This window comes from Durio zibethinus, chromosome 1 (assembly GCF_047325235.1).
Source record: "Durio zibethinus cultivar Kanyao isolate XHJ-2024 chromosome 1, ASM4732523v1, whole genome shotgun sequence".
NCBI classification, from domain to species: domain Eukaryota; kingdom Viridiplantae; phylum Streptophyta; class Magnoliopsida; order Malvales; family Malvaceae; genus Durio; species Durio zibethinus.
This window is the reverse complement of record NC_143162.1, coordinates 5,694,708-5,715,258: the sequence shown is the minus strand read 5'-3', so window position 1 is coordinate 5,715,258 and position 20,551 is coordinate 5,694,708. Positions and strand designations below refer to the sequence as shown.

The window sequence follows — 20,551 nt, the reverse complement described above, 5'->3', positions numbered from 1 at the left end:
AGGAAAAACCATGATCATAAATGTATGGGCATGGAGGACATGATATTGACATGTCAGTTGAAAACAAACACAGAAACAACACATAAATAATGGAACTCTCAAAATCAAATGAAGACAAAACTGAGGATGGAACAGTGTAAATGGGGCTCCTGGTTGCTGTTAGAAGCCATCTTTTTGTTATTCTGTCTCAACCCGCAACATGGTGGGACCGTCCTGATCATCTTCCTTTTTGTTTGCCTTATCTCTTCAGCAAATTCGGATGACTTAATATAACAAATGAAAAAGATGTTCCAATATTTCATTTACCTTAAACACAAGTAGTTGAAAAGGTAACAAAAAGTGCATTTGGCTCATCTTTATTTATAGTATACTATTTATTACAAACCTTTTTTTACAGTTGCGGCTAGATTTGACAGGCTCCTTTCTCTGGAAAATTTGACAATATTTTACTTAATTTTAGCGTTCCTGCTGAACTACAGATGCAACAGTTCGAGCCCAAAACTTGAGATGTTTCTTCATATCAGCAGTAGCAGAGACCCTTGGTACTCTTAGATTCACCAATGGAGAATCAGGTCTTTTAATCAGCCAAGCCTCTGATAAATATGGTCTAATAACACATCTCTCCTCTTCTTGTTCAATATCATCATCTTTAGGTAGTTCATTAGCAGCAAGATTCAGTTCATCAGTTTTCTGTTTAGTTCTGAAAAATCCAAGTCTGAGCAAGCCAGGAACAACACTAATCATTCTAGCGTTTAAGTGTTCTTTCTTGAATATAAAACCAAGACCCATGAACCCTTTTACTTCTTCTAGTTCCAAATCTTTCAAGCTCCTACAACTCATGGGTTTTTGCAGTTTACCCCCAAGTGAACATGAAGTTGAGTGTCCGTGATTCCTCTGACGTTTTTGAGAAGATGGTGATGAAGAATGTGAACGACTTCTACTTGAGCTGAGACTCACTCTTTTTGGTCTGCTCTTCACTTCTTCCTCATTTTTTGAATCACCCTAGAATTTGCCACCATGAAAACAATAGAAAATGAACAAAAAGAAAGGAGAAAAGTTGGTAAAAGCCAGAACTTGGAGAAATATAGGGTTTTTTCTTGTTACCAGTGGAGTTAATGGAGATGAACTTGATAAGTTTTCTTCGTCAGGTAGAGGACAAACAGCCGTTGAGATATCTTCTGCAAGAGATGATAGGCTTGATGATGGGCTTGTAGTAGTAGATTCTGAGTAGGGGTGCAGTGGTTTAAGGGTTATAGGGAAATACAGTGAAAGGGATTCTGGGAACAGAATAATTTGGTGAAACCAAAGACGATCCATGGCTCCAATGAGACAAAAGGAGAAATTGTCGGCCATTGCTAGAGAGATTGGGGGGGGGGGGGGGGGGGGGAGATAGAGAGGGAGAGAGGTTATTTAAAAGGAAAAATCTGTGTAGTTATTAGCATCACTGTGAGGAGGCTATGTGGTGGTGAAAGAATAAGGAAAAGCAGCAGAAAGTTAAGTGGTGGAACATTGGACAATGACGGATGTGGTCATGAACCTGAATTCCTCCCACTCCACATCTTTCACAAGCTCAATGAGACCTTTGGCCCATACTTGATGTGGATACTATTTGTTGCATTCATTTTAACTCTAGTTCAAGGTCATATCCAACCATAGTGTGTAATTGTAATACCACAACCCAATTGATAATTGGGCTAGATTATTATCAAAATCCATTAGTTTATTAAAAGATTAGTTACTAAAGAAAAGTGACAAGCATTTTTGGAGAGAAAACCTAATTCTCGTAAAATAAAAAAGAAAAGCAAAGCTCTTTTTCTTCATCTTACTTAAGGTTAAGGAGTATGAAACATCAAGTTGGAGATTCAAAATCAGAGGTTACAATTGGATTAATTCTTTAAAGAGGAGGATATGCCTTTTTTTATTTAAAAAAATATTATGTTGATTGCTATTATTTAGAGTTGAAGTTATGAAAGAAAAATAAAAAAAAATTATATAATCTTTCATTGATTTTCATGATCTATTTGGATAAATTATTGGACTTTGTTTACTTCATGTTGTTAAGATTAATGATGATTATTGAGTGGATTTTAAAGGCTAAAAGTAGAGATTTCGATTTTTAAAGATTGAAGGAGAAATTCTGTTTTTGGATGAGATGTTATTATCTATAACAGTGAATTAAAATAGAATTCTGTATTAATGAATAGATTATTGCTATAAGTATTATATACTGTTGAAAAACTCATTGAATCTACTTTCAAAAGAAATTAACTAAGTCAATTCTAAATTTTTTATGAAAAGTTATCTAATTTTCACTTAAAAATATACGGGCTACATAATAACAGCATCAATGATGAATTACGAAAATTGTCTTAAATTTTATATAAGGAATTACAAATTGAGGCTTATATGTTTGGAAATCTTATTGAGTTTATTTTTCAATAAAAAAATATAAATGAATTCTGAGTCTCTTATGAATAAATATATAATTTTTATTATAGGATATACATACTATGTAGCAGCAGCATATAACATGGATTGCAAAAATTATTACAAATAATCTATAATGAACTATATGGTGGGTCATATATTAAAAAGCTTATCGAGTCTAGTTTCTATTGCACTATAAAGGTTTTAATTCCGAGTTGGATATCTTGAGATATGACAATTTTAGTAAAAATAGTTTAGGTTGTCAGTAGTAATTAGTTGAGTTAACTTTTGTGTAACTTTGTTATTTTTAGTATTAATGGACTCAAAATGGAATGATTAATTTTTATTATGTTGAAATGATCTTGAATAAGCTATTAATTATTTTGAAAAAAAATTAAGTGGTAGAATGGAAAGGAAGTAAATAAAATTTCACACACTTTGAGTTTTTTTGAACTTATGTATATATGCATATTTCTAAATAAATGAAAGTTTATTTTTTTATTTTTGATATATGAAAATAAGATCAAGCATATGATTATTTTGCATTTTGCTCTATGAATGATGGATTATACTTCTGAATAAAATGAGAAATTGATTTATGTTTAAAGAATAGTTTTATGATGGCTACGTATTTATATCCTTCAAAAGTGAGATTATCGATGCCAAAATTAGTTTTATGGTCTTAACTAACGAGTTATAGTGTTTAGCATAAGCCTTGGCTAACGGGTTATAATAGTTAACAATGATCAGGATGATGAAATTATCGATACGGCTAATGTCACGAGTTATAGTAGTGACCATAACTAACGATAAACTAATGATGAACTAATGATTTATATGATGATTTGTGATGATTTTAAAGAATGATTCATAATTTGGTTTGATTACAATATTTGAATGACAACATACTTTGAAATGATTTATAAATTGATATGTTTGATATTGATTCATGAATTTATAAAATGTTTAACAGAACGATGATTTTTGAAATGTTTTGATATTATGATTTGATGAATGTTTTAAATTATCTATATGATATGTATGAAAATGATATTTGATCTGGTAAGGTGTGTGAGCTTATACTTGTTGAGCTGTAGTTTGCTCATTTTTTTTAATTTTTTTTTACAGATAAGTAAATAATAAGTTTGTTTAATTTTGTCAGAAGTTAGAAGATTGAATTGGAAAGATTACTTGAGCATTGAAGACATTGTTGGCTAGTGAAATCTTATGAAATAATTTTGTATATTTATTAGTTTATATTTGGATATATGGAGATTTATCATTAGCTGAATTAAGGTTATGGATTTTACTTGAACAGATTATTGTATTGAAGAATTTTAAAATAATTAAGAAAAAAGTTTTGTATTATTTTGAGATCTTACTTCAAGGTAATATGACTGTATTGCGTCTTAATCTCAGGGTGTAATAGTAATTGACCCTCTAATGGAGTCAAAAAGCAATCCGGAACTAGCAGGTAGTATAAACTCTCATAATCCTTGTTTATAGTGGAGAGAACATTTATGGTGCTATTGTCTAAATCATACATGAAATATGGTTTTTCATTTATTCCTTATTCAAAAAACTCCAATGCAATGTGTTTGTTATATTGCAATTTTTTTGGCTCTTATCTTAAGATGTTTCAACCTAGAAGTAAGACAAATATGCAGATTCATACTTCTATAGTTAGTATTGTCCATTTTGATTTGACGATCTCATAATTTTATCTTACAAAAGACGCCTAACAAGTTTAAGTTTAAGTTTCAACTTATATATCCTAATAGATAACAAGTTTAAGTTTAAGTTTCAACTTATATATCCTAATAGATCTTTAAAACATTTTGATATGGGATTGAGATATCACAAACTTCTCTCGTTAAAACTTGATTTTTCATTAAGCCCAATACAAAACACATATAGAATCACAGAACCGCAAAATTAAGATCACATCAGATATTAAAATTTTAGAGGTGGCTCCTACTTTATAGCACTTAGCTCCCATGGTATAATACTTAGTTTTTGTCTGATTAGTGACTGCCTGATACCACTTGTGGAGATCCGCACCTGACCTGTAAAATATTGTTTGCTTTGATTCAAAAGTCTCACAATTTTATCTCATAAATTTGGATTTAAATCTCAACTTATATATCATAATAAATTCTCAGAACATATCGATATAAAATTGAGATATCATAGCAAACTACTGATTTATTATGATTCAGGTAGAAGGGGGCTCATTGCAAAAATCAATCACAACTCACATCATGGACGGTGAACTACAAACAAGCAAATGGTAAATGACAGATGTGGCTATCTATAATTGACATGAATTAGGGTATCAGGAAAATTTTAGATAAAATTGATCTCCTTCTTGCCAGCGGCATGGCTTCATATGCTTTCCAATCTACTCTTTCCTCAGTATTGGCCTCTCTAGTCTGATTGGCTAAGATGGACCATCAGAGGAACTTGCTTCTACCTCCACTATTTTGTCTTGTTCTTCCATGATTTCCCCTCTGTTGGATAACTGAATGCTTTCACTCAATGTGAGGCTAGGTAGTGGGAAAGAAGGGAATATTTCAGCTGGACTATCCGTCCTTGAGCTCAATTCTGTTGACAAAGAAGCAGCAGGAGATTGTAGAAGTTCTTGTTTCTTCCTTCTCTCCCTTACACCAGCATGCCATTGCCTCATGATTTGGGTTATTTGATCTTCTAGTACAGGACTCTTCAATTCTGAACCCATCTGCATACAAATAATGATTAAAAATAACCGTGTGTTAGCCTTATAATCCCTTGGCCATATAATGGTGAGCCTCAAACTAAAACATTAGTTTCAATAGATTCACCTGTGTAACAAGAGCATATAAAGGAAGAGTAATATAGCTGCAAAGGACTTGAACTGTGATCCTAAGGAATACAAAGGAAATTAAGATCATTGAACCTATTCAATTGCGGAGTATTAGATACTCAAATAGTTAGAAACAAAGTCTTAATTCTTACGGCAATATAATCCTCGTGATCACGATTGTAGTGCGCTCATGATAGCAAGAATCTAATCCAAATTGGATATAAGGATGAAGAAAAAGATATGGAGAGTTGACAACATAAGTATAAGTTTGCATAATTTGCAACATTAAGGAAAGTAGTGTGCATGATGAGGAAAAAGAGAGCAAGGAATTGGATACACTAACCGTTACTCAAATGAAGAAGGCAAGCTCAAATGCATTCTGAAAAACAAGCATCACTTAATTCAAATTTGACTAATATCAGATCAACAGGTTCACTTGTTTCTTTTTCCTTTTACCTATTACATTCTATCAAGAAAAGTTGTTACCGTGAATAACGTGAAATGTAGAGGAGTCGGAACAAATTGCGGCCGTCTAAACCAGAAGAGTTCATCATTTGGTTGAACCAGAGGGGTTCCCCTAATCACAGTGTTTTGATTGTTGATTTGAACAGCCATTCTTGCAACAATGACCTCAAGTTTGGTTCCCAGAGTTAACACTATCTATAAATCAAGAAGAATCTGTTAAGTTTAGAAGTGATTAGAAACTTGGAACGCAAGAAAATTGCTGAGCTACAATTTTTTACACTTACCAGGAGGGGAACAAAGGATACCCAAAGAAACACATGCCAACCTAATTGATTTAAAAAACCCATCAACTCATAACAGTACATGTAACCGAAAGATCTAGAAGAACTACATAAAGGAAACAAAGAAACAAAACACTTGCCGTGCACGTCGACAAGCATGAAAATAACAACTATAAACCATATCAGTGGACTGCAGACAGATAGAGTTTCATGTATATTAGCTGAAGCACGAAATTAAACAAATTTTCGGGGAGAGTATTTACATATGTATATTAGCCGAACCACATTAGTTGGCTCATCAGGATTCAAGAAGATTAGATTTATAGATTCAAGAACCTGATGCTGACCACAGTCTTGAAATCTTCATCTAAGGATCGCTCTATGTACTTGTGGAAATTGAAATTACCATACCTCCCTGAGAAATGAGCCTGAAAGGTTCATGGAAAGCATTTCTCATGTCTTATTTACCATAATATAATCTCAATATTTGGGAATAGAGCTTGTTTAAAGAGTACCATTACCGAGATAGAGACAAAGAAAAAGCCCAAAATTTTTAGTCTCTTTCACTGAAAAGAAAAAAAAAAAGGGTTAGAACTGTGCATTGTGCATTTGCAATAATTTTTCTCGGAAGTATTAGATTTTATTAGCAACCCTTTTAAGACAAGAATTTCTACAGGGTCTTCTACTGTATTTTTTTTTCTAAAGCTGTCTACATCTGCTTGATAAATTGTTTTAATGTTGCTTTATAAAACCAATGCAATCTGATTGAATCATTGGTCTGAAGTCTTAGATTCGATATTGTTGGTACTAAATTAGGCTTGACAATGAAGAAAAAGGCCTTGATTTGATTATATATATTTAGTAGGGTTGTAAACAAATCGAATATGAACGAATGAACGTATATCTATAGTTTGTTCGTTTATTTTTAGAGGTGTTCGGGTTCAGTTTCGTGTTCGGTAAAAAAATTATTTTATTCATTCAAGTTTGGTTCGTTTAAATGATAAGATATTCATGTTTGGTTTATATTTGTTCAGTTAAGTTAAATGAATATTTGTGAACATTAAACAAATATTTGTGAATATTAAATGAATATGTACATGAACATATATAAACGAACGTATTCATAAATAATAAATAAATCATAATCAAATAAATTTAAATAAACAAACTCAAAATGAACATAAATAAATCTAAATGAATATAAACAAACTTTAAAATATAATTAGGATAAAGGGTAAAAATGTAATTTTGTTAATATTATTATAAACGAAAAGCAAACGAATGATAAACGAATAAATTTTAAACAAACTTACTCACGGACATGAATGAATCGAACAGAACTCTGTTCATGTTTGGTTCGTTTAATAAATGAACATAAGAATGCTGTTTAAGATCGTTTGTTAAGTTTAAGATCGTTTGTTATGTTCACAAATAATTTGTTAAAAACTTTTTTCATTTATGCTTGATGAGAGCATTTAGTAGTCAAAAGGATATAATGGTCTATTTTCTTATTAGAAGACTTCAGCAGACTACTAAGAATAATTTTGATATTTGTACCAATTTGACATGTTAGGTTGATTTAATATATCTAGTGCTATATTAGCTTGACACTATCTTTATTGTTCTCTAATAATTCTCCATTACTTATCTATAAATATGAGAATCTAGATACCATTAAAGCAAATTTATACTTCTTTTATTTTTTTATATTACTCTTTTTTCGACCTCACTCATTCTCGTGCGTTAGAATATAAACATAAAAAAACATTTTCTTTGTCTCTAACTATTTTTCTCTTCTATATTTTCAAAATCACCATAAAACCCCAACTCTACACAATCAATGCCTCTAATATATGACAAAATTGGCTAGAGGCCTTTCAGCATTTTTCATTAGTGGAGTTGCATGCAAGGCAAAATGATTACTGGAACTCAAATCAGTTAGGCTCCCAAATTGTTGGTTAATTTTTGTTTTTTTAGTAAAAAAGAAGTCAAAGCGTACGGGAGAAGGATGCAAGTTTTGGGAGCAATAGAATTTTATCCAAATTGTTAGCCACCAATCAATTAAATATCCAAGTTAATAGAAGTAAAACTAAGTAATTAATTAATTATGTAAAAAATAACAATTTAGCATAGTTAAGTTTAATTGGCTTACAGAAAAAAATCTAGTAATTATAAAAAATTATAAACAAATATTATATCGAATACTCATAATTAATATTCATAAATTTTTTCATTTTTCTTTAATTGTATATAGTATTTTTAACTCAAATAAATTTATATCTATGTACATTCATATATCATATCTATGTGATTTTTTATTTTTTTTAGTTCATTTAAATATATGCATTCATAAAAATCTTTCTCAATATCCTCTAATCTTATAAAATGTCTATCTTATAAAATTATATTACTTTCTTATATATTTTTTTCATACCTAACTTTATAAATATTTCACTATTTATAAGCAAATTAACTTATCTATCAAAAATCACTTTCTTCTTAAAAATTTTTTTTTATAAGTTTTTTAATCCATCAAATAATATCTAATTAATTTCAAACAAATCTCTTATAAAATTTGAGTAACTATTATCAATAATTATTTTATGTTTTAATTAATTATTTGATTTTATTTTGACTTTTGGATGGCTTTAGCCGTAACAAACGAAACATGAATGAATCATATTAGCTAAACTTCAAATTCCAAAAATACGTGTAAGAATAATAGGTTTTTTTTTTTTTTTTTTTTTTTTTTTTTTCAAGGATAATAGTTGCCAACCTTGTTCACTTGACAGAGAAACTGCCCCACAAAAGAATAATAATAAAAAACTCATGTGGATTTCACATGTTCACTCATGAAACATGTTTTGCTATAAAAAAAAAAAGGCAGAAATCAATAAAGCTAATGGACAGAGTCAATCAAAATCAAAAGTAAGACTTTAGAGGTTTCAAGCAAACAATAAATAACTTAAAAACAGGCATTTCAGTGTTATTAAGTATTGATTTATGAAGAACATTGCATAAAAAAAAAAAAAAAACTGTCTCAAAAATTATTAGTCATATAACTTAAGATTTAAGAATCCTATTGCCATACTATGAGCGACTTGGTACACTGATGTTTGAGTTTCTTTTTCCCATGCTTTCCACCGCCTCATCTGCATTTGTAATGAAAATCAAGAGTGAAAAATATGAAAAAAAAAAAAAAAAAAACTATTTATTTTGTTCTTTGATAGTTGAGATCCACTGCCTGATCTACATTTATCATGAAAATCAAGAGTGAAAAATATGAAGCATCCTGTTCTTTTTTTTTCTTTTTTTTCCTTTTGATAGTTGAGAGAGGACGTTTCAAATTTTGAGATTTAATTTATTTCTACAGTAAGTTTGATTATGTTTAAAATGCATTAATCATTTATGATTTTTTTGCAATATTTCATTTTAGTCCACAACTTTTAAAATTCAATTTTTGGATTTACACCACTGTTAAAAATTCAATGAAAATGTCACATGGATGTTCAAGTAACATAAATTCCATTCCGTAAATCAAATGGATTGAGGTGACAAATTCATATTTTGATGATGATGAATGAAAGTATATGAACTTAAATATATATTTTTAAATCATGAATTCAAAAATTGAATTTTAAAAATTGTAGATCTATAGGCCTTAAACATGGATTTGCCGTGAAATTTACTTGTGTGATTACCATTAAAACTAAATCTTAAACATCGGACTTAAGCTTAACAAAATAATTATTGAATAAATGTAAAATTTCGGGTAAGTTGCAATGAACAAACTAAACTAATTTGTACCATAATGTCTAAAAAGATTTATCTTATTATCATCAGTTGTTTTACCTTGGCCCTACCCAAAGCCATGGTCAGAAAACTATATACAATCTGCATAACTGCTAGAACAAAAATGAATTGTTCTAACTGCTGCATGCCCTTATTTGTCATGAAGGAAACTTTTCCCTATCAAAAAACCCAGACATCAACAATTAAATAGATGAAGTAGCATTTGAAAACAAATAAAAAAAAGTAGTATTCAAATTACATACTTTAGAACTGCAAGTATCAGAAAATGTAGCCTCATCTTCATTGGTCAGTCGCCTATGTATTTTCCATAGAATATCATCATAGAGACCAAAATTCCCAGTACTTTTACTCTCAAAAAGCTGATCATAGGCTTGAACCTTGGTGATCTTGGATTGACCTTTCTTTCTACATGGAAGCAAGGTATATGCTATGTTGGCTGGTATACATATATCAGAAATTGGAGATTGAGATCCAGCAAATAGAAATGAGATGAATCCCAGAACCATTAATTCTACAAAACAAGAAAACAGATGAACCAAATGTCAACTTATAGTTTTATTGATTTGTAAGTTATGGGAAAAAGATATAAACTAATTGATATATTTGCACCTGATTTCAGCTTCTCCACAGCATCACTTAAGGCATGTTTTCGACACCTCTTTAACCACTGCAATGGTTCAATTTTGTTAGCATGAAGATTAAATCTCAAAAAAAGAAGAAAGTTTGAACTCACGTGCGTTGGAAAGGATAAAGATGGAGTGCTCCATGGCAATGGAAATGGAGATAATAACAAAGCAAACGATGGCAAGAGCCCATGTTGGCGTATGTTCAAGAGACCGAACAGATGTATTTTCAGCTGCTATGATCGATCGATATTTCCTGATACTTTCAGTTATTTAATTTAGTAGTTCAATTCAATATTAATAGGTTCAATGTTATGACTGAAGAAGCCGGCCAAGACTTTGATGGGAACTACAAGTAAACAGTATTGGTTTCAATTTTTCTTCCTTTACTTATTGTTCACACCAAAATATGATGGAAAGGACTGATTGAGCAAAGCCTAATATCATAACGAATAGATTTGTAAATTTATAATTAAAAACAACTTAAGGATTAACCATTAATATTTTATTTAAGTGTGATTAGTCACCTAATGAATCTATTCTTTTAAGGAGCTCTTAAGTTTGATTAAGAGTTCTTAAAAAATAGGTTCTGATTTACTAATCAGAATAAGATTTGAGAGTTTGATTATATATGAAAAAGATTATAGCACCCCACATGCCCATCCTAAGAGACAATACCATTTAATTTTAAATTATCTTAGAGGTTTATTATTCTAATAGTTTTAAATTTAATATTAAAAATAATTTTTAAGATTCTCCATCAATCTGGTATAATCTTTAAAAATATTTTTTTCACTTTAAGAGTATTCAAAAATTTCATTTGTTTTATTGAAAAGGTTCCATCATCGGAAATTGACTTAATCATTTATTTTTTGTTAAATTTTTGTTTTATTGAAAATATATATGATTTTTTCATCATTTGGACCAAAATTAGAAATATTTTCTCACCTATAAATCTCTTAGATAATCATCCATTTGTAATTATTAATAATTTCATCATCAAAATTTATTTTATTTTTACAAATTTCATTTTTAAATTTTTTACCATTTGGGCTTAATTTAGAAATATCTTTCCTAAAATTTAGTCTCCATTTGTTCATCATTTATCCTTTGAAAAAAAATAATATGAAAATTATTTTTTTGAAGTTTTTTCTAAATCCTTCCACCATTTTGGTTGAATTTAGAAAAAAAAAAAACTTTTTACCTAGAAATCTTATGAAAATTCAACAATTTGTGATTTTTCTTAAGATTTCATATGTGGACAATCATCATATATTTTCATACCCAAATTTTTATAAAGTCATATTTTTAATTTTTAATTTAAAAAGAAATAACATTACTTTTATTAAAATTTCATCTAAATTATTCCACAATTTGGGTTAAATTTAGAAAAATTTCTCACATACAGATTTCTTATAAAATTTACTATTTGAAATTTTTAGGAATCCCATCATTGGAATAATTGTTAATTCATTTCCAAGAATTTTATTAAATTTATTTATATTTTTTATTTAAATTTGAAAATAAATGTTAATTTTTGTTATTAAAATTTTATCTAAAATTTTTATCAATTTGGGTCAAATTTTTAAAAAAATTTCTCATCTTGAAATTTTTCAAAAATTAATTATTTATAATTTCTAAAAATTTATCATTGGATAATTATTATTTATTCTTAAAATCTTATTTTATATTTATTATAATTTAAAATTAGCTTCCCTAACAATTTTCCTAAAATAAAAAAATATCAAATGAAATATATCACAAATAAATAATTAATAATTAAATAAACATAACTCATAAAAAATAAATAAATAAAATGGAGAAAAAGAAAAAAAATAATACCAAAACACTAAGACTCGACTTGGCGGCTAGAGTAGAGCTTAATTGCAAGCACAAAACTAGCTGGAAAGGCTTGGGAAGCGGCTCAACTCGGCTTGGGTGTAAGTTGCTGGATTCTGGGATTGGCCGACAAAATTTGGGTAATTATGTCAAAATTTTGCGCCCAATTGTTGTCAAACTCTTACTCATTTTTTCCTTTATTTTTCTTCTCAATTGCTTTTTGATTGTTGTGCCTTTTTGTTCTGTGATTTAAATGTCTATTTATAGGGCACAATAAGGAGAATTTCATATTGATTCCAACTCCAAAAATTAAGATTATCATGAAAAAATAAAATTTATCTTTAAAAAGTTTAACTTTAAATTTAATCATGATAAAACTGCATTATCACCTATCACTCCTTTTTATTTTATGGCCATTCATTCTTTTTTCAATTATCCTTTTTTTTTGAAATAATCAAATAAATTTTAAAAAATTAGATAAATATAAAGAAAACAATTAAAGATAAACAACAAAGAAGTAAGTTAAAATAAGTAATAAAATAAAATAAAAAGGATAAATAAAAAAATATAGGTGAACAAAGTAAAAACACAAATTTGATAATTAGGCTTGGATCAAATCTGAGCCCAATTGATTCAGGCCTTTGGCCTTAAAATTAAATTGGACTCAATTAATTTAGAGCCCAAACTAAATTGAATGTCTACAACTGCCCTTATTTGTGCATTTTTAATACAATAGGAATTGTACAAAGACATAAATGACCTATTATGTCCAAGTTCAGATTATTCATCCCTCTTTTATTATATCTTTTTTTGTTTTTATTATTATATTTTTTTACGACAAGCTCTTCGAAAATAGAGGCACATAACTTTAAAAATAAAGACAACATTTGAATATTTTAATGATCATACCCGAAAGTCTTATAGATCGTGTTTGAAAAACTAGGAGATTAGGCCCATAGGTCTTACAAACCATTCTTAATATTGAAAAATGCTTATTTGAACAAAGGCTCCACAACTTTAGAAAATGTACTCGAAAGTTTTAAAAGATCATGCTCAAAGATCTTATAAATTTTAATTCTAAAACAGATTTAGCTCGAAAAACTTATGAATCTTACCCAAATGACCTGGTGATTATGCCTGGAGGTCTTATAACAGATTCAGATTCAACTCGAAAGACTTACGAATTTTGTCCGAATAACTTAGTGATTATGTCCGGATGTCTTATAACAAATTTAGCTCAGAAAACTTACGAATCTTGTAACAAATTCAACTAAGAAAACTTATGAATCTTGCCTAGGGAACTTGATGATTATGCATGGAGAACTTGAAAATTATATTCAGAGGTCTTTGAGAAGAGTATTTGAAAGCTTATAGGCTGTACCAAGAGATTTTAAGAAGTTTTATTTGAAAGTTTTTAAAATCGATACTCAAAATTTTTAACAAATACCCAAGATAAATTCTTATTCGATCTCCATATCAAAGTTTTCTTTTCATCAGATTTTAAGTATAAACTTTTTTCACTTATTAGCTGAAGAATATGCAATGAATTCAACACTTAAAATTAATGTGATGCATATAATGCATGAAATGCATGCAATGGATACAATGCATGAAATCTATACCATATGTTCTGAATTGTGATAATATGATTCTAGAAACCCTTTTTTCTTTCTCTTTTTCCATGATATAGCCTTTGTACTGGCTAGCAGATTTTTTCATGAACTGAAGCAAACATTCTTAAAATTTTCTAAACTTAAAGTCTATCTTTCTCACTAGCAGTCCCTTACTTTTAAAATTCACCTTGCCCTATAAACATCTCTTTCATCATGGTATTTATCTATTTTCCACAATTAGCATTGAGATTTAAATGAATTTTTTGAACATTTCCTAAAATTTTAACTAATAACAATGGACATTGCCCCACACTAATATCAATTTTTCACATGTGACCAAATCTTTTAAAAACTGATGATTACTATTTAGAATGAATGTGATGAATCACAACTTGATTTTCCAAAATAATGCAATGGTTTGGCATATTATGATCTTAGTTATCAAAGAGAACTTGACCATTGAATAAGAAAAAGAATATCAATGTCTTTTGATTTAGGCTCACAAATGAATATGATTTTTTAAAGTACAATATATTTTGGCACTCTTTTCAATTCTTGATATATAATAATTTAATGAATGCCAAAACTAGTCATACAAGGCTCCAAGTTTTGGGAAATAAAGAAAAGGTTCAAATTTGGTTGATCAAAATCTTTAATGCATCGAGGTTCATTCGAAAATGCTTCTTGCATCAATTAGTTTTATGAGTTGCTTTCAAAATTTCACAATTGCTCTAGACTACCTTTTCGGGTTTTCACTTTAAAGCTTTATTTTTCTTTTTTTATCATTCTTTATGATTACTCCACCATGCATTTAAGCACTCAAAATTCATCTAAAACCAAATTGATGATTTTTCTAAGGAACAAACTTTTCAACTTAGGTATCCATATATAATCAAAATTGACTTTTTAAATGGTGTAACATGGGCTGAGGTTTAACATTTTGAAAGAAAGGAAAAACAAGCCTAAAATATGTGTTTAAGGGTAATTAAACTAAGTATCATTTCTTTTTCTTTGGACATTTTTCTTTCCTTAAAATATGCATTTTCTTTTTTTTTCCTCATTTTTTTTCTTTTTTTTTTTTGCATAAGTTCAAAAACTTTGGAACTCAGCTTATTTCAAACTTGCCTTCTTAATACAAAGTATTATTTCCTAGCCCCTCAACAAGATTTGAATGCCCTCTTAATGATATCCCCCTTTTTTAAACTTGCCCTTAAATTTAGATGATGATTCTTGGTTTGGGTTTAGAAAGAAAAATCAATAGGCTCAAAACGGATAACAAAAGGATATTTTCTTTTTTCGTGAAAAAAATTTGAAAGATGGCCATTTCTCATTTCAAGTATGGATACTTTCATTGAAAAATAATTTTCAAAAGATGACTTTTTTTTTCTAATTGATTTTAGCTTTATTTAAATGTCTCACATGCATAATATCATAATCATATTTTTTTTTTGCTCTCTTTTTTTTGTAACTCATACTCATGATGTATTTTCTCAATTTTTTATTAGGTGATGCTTAACAATCTTCCTTTTCACAATCCGTTTGGATGTTCATCAATCAAAACATTAAAAAAAAAGTTATTTAGGACATCAAGTAAGTTTAGCTTTTTCAGTAGATTTATCCCGACATGAGGTTAAAGGATCACTTGATGAAAGGCTAAAAAGGAGAAGAATGTTGCATAAATCAACATACTGAACAACTTGACAAAATATAGCTTGTGAGAATTTGAGATTTGGTTGGTGAAGAGTTTGAAATAGCCTTAACATTCATTAAATCACCTAAATCCAAATTATATGACCATCTTGTTACTTATAGCCTAAATGAAGGTCAATGATTTTTAAGGTTTATCATGTTAAAATGGAGTAAAGCTTCCATCACTAAAGATTTTCAAGGTTTTTAATTTTTCAATTAAAAATAATGAAATGTTAAGGTAATGCGTTTGAAAAATTAATTATGTAAGAATCCAAACAATTAAAATTGAAAAACAACAAAAACTTAATACAAATTTCTAAAATTTTCCCATAATGCATGTTCAAGACATCTAAAACAAAAAAAAAAAAACCTACAACAAAGCAGATTTTCATTGCTCAAAAAGCTTTTAGGTTAAGGTGTTATTGTGAATGAGACTTTCAATCTTCTTTTTCAATTACTTATATTTCTCAATCGAGTGCCCAATTATCCTTATGTGATAATCATATTTATTATTTAAATTATAACTATTCGCTGATAGATTCAAAATTGTTTTCAAAGGTACTAGGGTAAGGTACCGGTACTTTACCAACAGAGAAAAAATATTAAAAATCAAAATTGAGATTTTTTTAAGAATATTTCTTGATCTCTTTTTACTATTCAATGGTTGAGCAGTAGATTGAGGATAAAGACTTTTATAAGGAATTGATTGTTGTGCTAGTTGGTGAAAGTAACAATTTTGAGTAAGGTTATTATGGTAGGGTAGCAAGGTTGGTAAAGATGGTATAAGGTAAAGTCTCTAACCTGTGCCCTTTTATAAATCATGACTTGAACATCTCCTATTTCTATTCTCGATGCACTTGCTTTTTTCAAAATAGTTGTATCAGCACTTTTAAGCTTATCATTTTCATGGCATTTTTTATTATTTTTTCAGATATGATCATGTCAAAAAAATTCTTAATTGTATTTCCAACCATCCTTTCATAATATGGAGCTTTAAGAGTGTTGACAATCAGAATCTTAGTTTTTTTTTATGTTAAAAATGGTTGAACTTGGGTATCGACATTTTTTCACTTTTAAACATATTCTCTGAAATTCTCAAAATCATTCTTTTTCATGCTTTATAGAGACAACCGATCTGGAGCTAACTTTAGAATGTGTCTGTATTGGATTACAAATGCCTTAACTAGTTATTTTCATAAAGTGATGCAAGTTTTGTCCAACTGAGTATACCACCTAGTAGTAGATCCCGTAAGACTATCTTGGAATACATGAATTAAAAGCTTGTCATCACGGGCAAAGATAACCATTTTCTGTAAGACATAATGATATAGATCATTGGGCATTTAATCCCATTATATTTCTCAAATTTTGAGACTTTGAACTTGGGTGGAATAATAACATCTGGTCCTAAGCAAAGCTCCAATGAGTCCATAGATCCATAAAAATCTATTCCCTCAATAGCTCGAAGCCATTTCTTTATGAGATCTTTTTTTTTTTTAAGAAATTGAATTTTTTATTGCATCAAATGAACTTTTTTTAAAAATTTTTTTGGATTTTTAAAATCATTAAGAACTGAAACTAGAGTTGTTAAAGGTATTCCGAGACAAGAGTATGCCCCCAAAAGTGGTGCTTGTTATGATTGTGCCCCTTAAAATTCTTGTATGCAGGCTTCTTTTACTTTTTTCAAATTTCTTAGCATTTCCATTATTTGTGCTAGATCTTTTCTTATTTCATTTTGAGCTTTCTCTATTTTCTCAATTCGGCTACGTTGTTCTACCTCTATGAATGCCAAATAGATTACCTTGACAATCAGGCTTTTGAACCTTGACTACCATAATTATCAAATTAGGATGATGTCTAATTATAACTTTGTACAAATAGAAAAGATTTATATGAATAATTGGATGCATTGAATGTTATCACATAATAAGAAAAAAATCTTTAATTAAAAATTAAAAAATTATTCTAATAAAATATCCAAAAATATCTTATAATCTATTACTTGGTCTTATATTTTAGCTTTAAGATCATGGTATTGCCATGAATAAATCTTCAGCCATTATACTTAGGCAATAACCTCTCAACAATCTTAGGTTTTCCATCTTTTTCAAAACTTGACAAGCCAAATTTGATCAAACTTTGCACTTTGTGTTTAAAAGCAAGGCAATTTTCTATCAATGGCCTATATTCCTATAGTGATAATCATACTGAGCCTCAACATTATACCACTTAAGATCAAGAGATTCTAACGGTTTTAAAGGAACTAGTATGATCAAATGATTTTGGAAAAATAGTGAAAATAGCTCACTGTCTATTATAGAGATTGGATTACCAATAGCTCTCTCTTTCTTCTTACTTAACGATTTATTAGGTTGAGCCATGGGGAGACTTAGCAGGTCTTAGAGTTGAAATGGGTATATAAGGCTAAGAGTTCATTGGACAATTAGGTTGCTGGATGGGTTGATAAAGATTGTTCATAACTGGGCCATAGTATGGGTTTGGGCTAATCTGTAGAGGTTGAATGGGAGTAGGTTTTGTTTGCAGTGCTAAAAAAAGTTGTTGAAGTTGGGGGGTAAGGATTTGAGTATGAGTCAATCTATGAGGTTGGCACAAAGTTAGAATGCCCTATCTTTTTTCTAATTTGATCATTTTTTAGGCCATTAGATGCATTGACATAACTTAGATCAGCATTAGTATTTTGAGAGGCTTTTTGATCTTAGCAAATTGGTTGTTTAATGTACACATGAACTGGTGAAGACTTTTGAAAATAGGCCACTTCAAGATTTTCAACCCTTTCACTAGCTTGGCAAGTTGTGTTTTTACCTCTTATAAGTCACGCCTCAATTCTTCTTGGATGAGTTCCAAGGCTTGGATCTGTGCCTCTAATTGATCACTCTTTTTTATTAAATTGCAAAACACCAAATAAAGTAAAACATTTTTGTATTATGCAATATTATGATGGATGTATTATGTGAATGATGATGCTTCATGAATGAATGAGATGCATAAAATGAATGAAAGTAGATAATAAAAAAAATAAACAAATAAAATAACTATGAACCTACATATGACTTTTATAAACAAGGAGTACCAAATAAGAACAAAGTAAGAATTCAATATGAAAGAAGAAAAAGATAAATAGGTTAGTGCACAACTCACGTATAACAAAAGGTATATGACCTAATTTTGGATAATTTCTACAAAAAGACACGGCTCTACTTATGGGTTAAATCCTAATTGTTCTTACATCATTATCCATCATAGACTAGTAAAGCATCTCAATCCTAACCCATCATAGGCTTTCAATAGAAAAGGTTCAATTTGAGTAAAAGTATTTCACTAGACATTAAGGAGATTATCATCTCACAAGAACGTAAGTACTTTACTCCCTCTTAAGAGGGATAAAACCCAGGTGTAAAGCTCATGTAATATATATGCACGTGATAATATGTGTAAAGGAAAACATATATCTTTATTTGTAATTTTATCAAGTTAAAGAATAAAGTTAATGCCAACAAAGAATAATCAATAATTCAAGATCAACCAAACCAAAAGTTAAGATAATTTAAAATTAATTAATGGCCTGACTCTCTATGTCTTCCAATGAAGTAGTCAAACAGTCATAACGTATAGATCCATAAATCTATAGCTAGACACAACCTAAGGAGCAATATTTTTTTAGGTGTGATTGATCATCTAATGAAGCTATTATTTTAAGAATTTCCTAAGCTTGACTAAGGGTCTTTAAAGAATAAGGTCTGGTCTACTAATTAGAATAGAGTTTGAGAGTTTGGTTACATATGAAAAAGGTCATAGCACCTTCATATGCCCACCCTAAAAGAATGTACCATTTAATTTTAAATTATCATAGAGGTTTATTATTCTAATGGTCTTAAATTTAATATTAAAAATAACTTTTAAGATTCTCCATTAATCTTACAGAATTTTTAAAAATACCTCTTCACATCAAGAGTATTCAAGAATCTCATTTATTTTTTTAAAAAGGCTTTATCGTTAGAAATTGACTTAATCATTTATTTTTTGTTAAATTTTTGTTTTATTAAAAATATATTTGATTTTTCCACCATTTAGGCCAAAATTAGAAATATTTTCTCATTTAGAAATCTCTTAAATAATCATCCATTTGCGATTACTGAGAATTTTATCATCGAAATTTATTTTATTTTTATAAATTTTATTTCTAATTTTTTCACCATTTGGGCCTAATTTAGAAATATCTTTCCTAAAATTTAGTCTTCCTTTATTCATCATTTATCCTTTAAAAAAAGAAAAATAATATAACAATTATTTTTTTTGAAATCTTATCTAAATCTTTTCACCATTTTGATTGAATTTAGAAAAAACTTTCTACCTCAAAATCTTATGAAAATTCAACCATTTGTGATATTTCTTAAGATTTTTTTTTGGATAATTATTATATATTCACACCAAAAATTTTTTAAAATCATATTTTTAATTTTTAATTTTAAAAAATATAATTACTTTTATTGAAATTTCATCTAAATTATTTCATAATTTGGGTTAAATTTAAAAAATTTCTCACTTAGAGATTTTTTAAAAAATTTACCATTTGAAATTTCTCAAAATTTCATCATTGGAATAATTGTTAATTCATTTCCAAGAATTTTATTAAATTTATTTATATTTTTTATTTAAATTTGAAAATAAATGTTAATTATTATTATTTAAGTTTTATTTAAATTTTTTCTCCATTTGTGTCAAATTTAGAAAAAAATTTCTTACCTATAAATTTTCTAAAAATGAACCATTTGTAATTTCTAAAATTTCATCATTAGATATTTATTATTTATTCTTAAAATCTTATTAAAATTTTATTTTATATTTGTTATAATTTAAAATTAACTTCTCTAACAATTTTTCTAAAATTAAAAAAAATCAAATGAAATATATCACAAATAAATAAATAATAATTAAATA

The 20,551-nt window shown here is 28.5% G+C and overlaps 1 protein-coding gene and 1 pseudogene across 1 annotated transcript; both read right to left on the bottom strand.

Moving 5' to 3' along the window:
• Positions 1–327: 327 nt before the first annotated feature.
• On the bottom strand, positions 328–1,426 carry LOC111311042 (uncharacterized). The gene is made up of 2 exons (XM_022910419.2): positions 1,105–1,426; positions 328–1,002 (listed from the first exon to the last, which is right to left on the bottom strand). The coding sequence occupies exons 1-2, from the start codon at positions 1,351–1,353 to the stop codon at positions 457–459; spliced, it is 795 nt and encodes a 264-aa protein (XP_022766154.2). The 5' UTR covers positions 1,354–1,426; the 3' UTR covers positions 328–456.
• A 3,361-nt stretch (positions 1,427–4,787) lies between these two features.
• Positions 4,788–16,899, bottom strand: LOC111310601 (MLO-like protein 3; annotated as a pseudogene).
• Positions 16,900–20,551: the final 3,652 nt, after the last annotated feature.

What these genes read in the sequence shown, in the direction of transcription:
- LOC111311042 (XM_022910419.2), bottom strand. Translation starts at nt 1,353, where the DNA reads ATGGCCGACAATTTCTCCTTTTGTCTCATTGGAGCCATGGATCGTCTT. An exon ending in CATCTCCATTAACTCCACTG is followed by an intron (nt 1,003 to 1,104) that starts GTAACAAGAAAA and finishes GGCAAATTCTAG; the next exon opens with GGTGATTCAAAAAATGAGGA.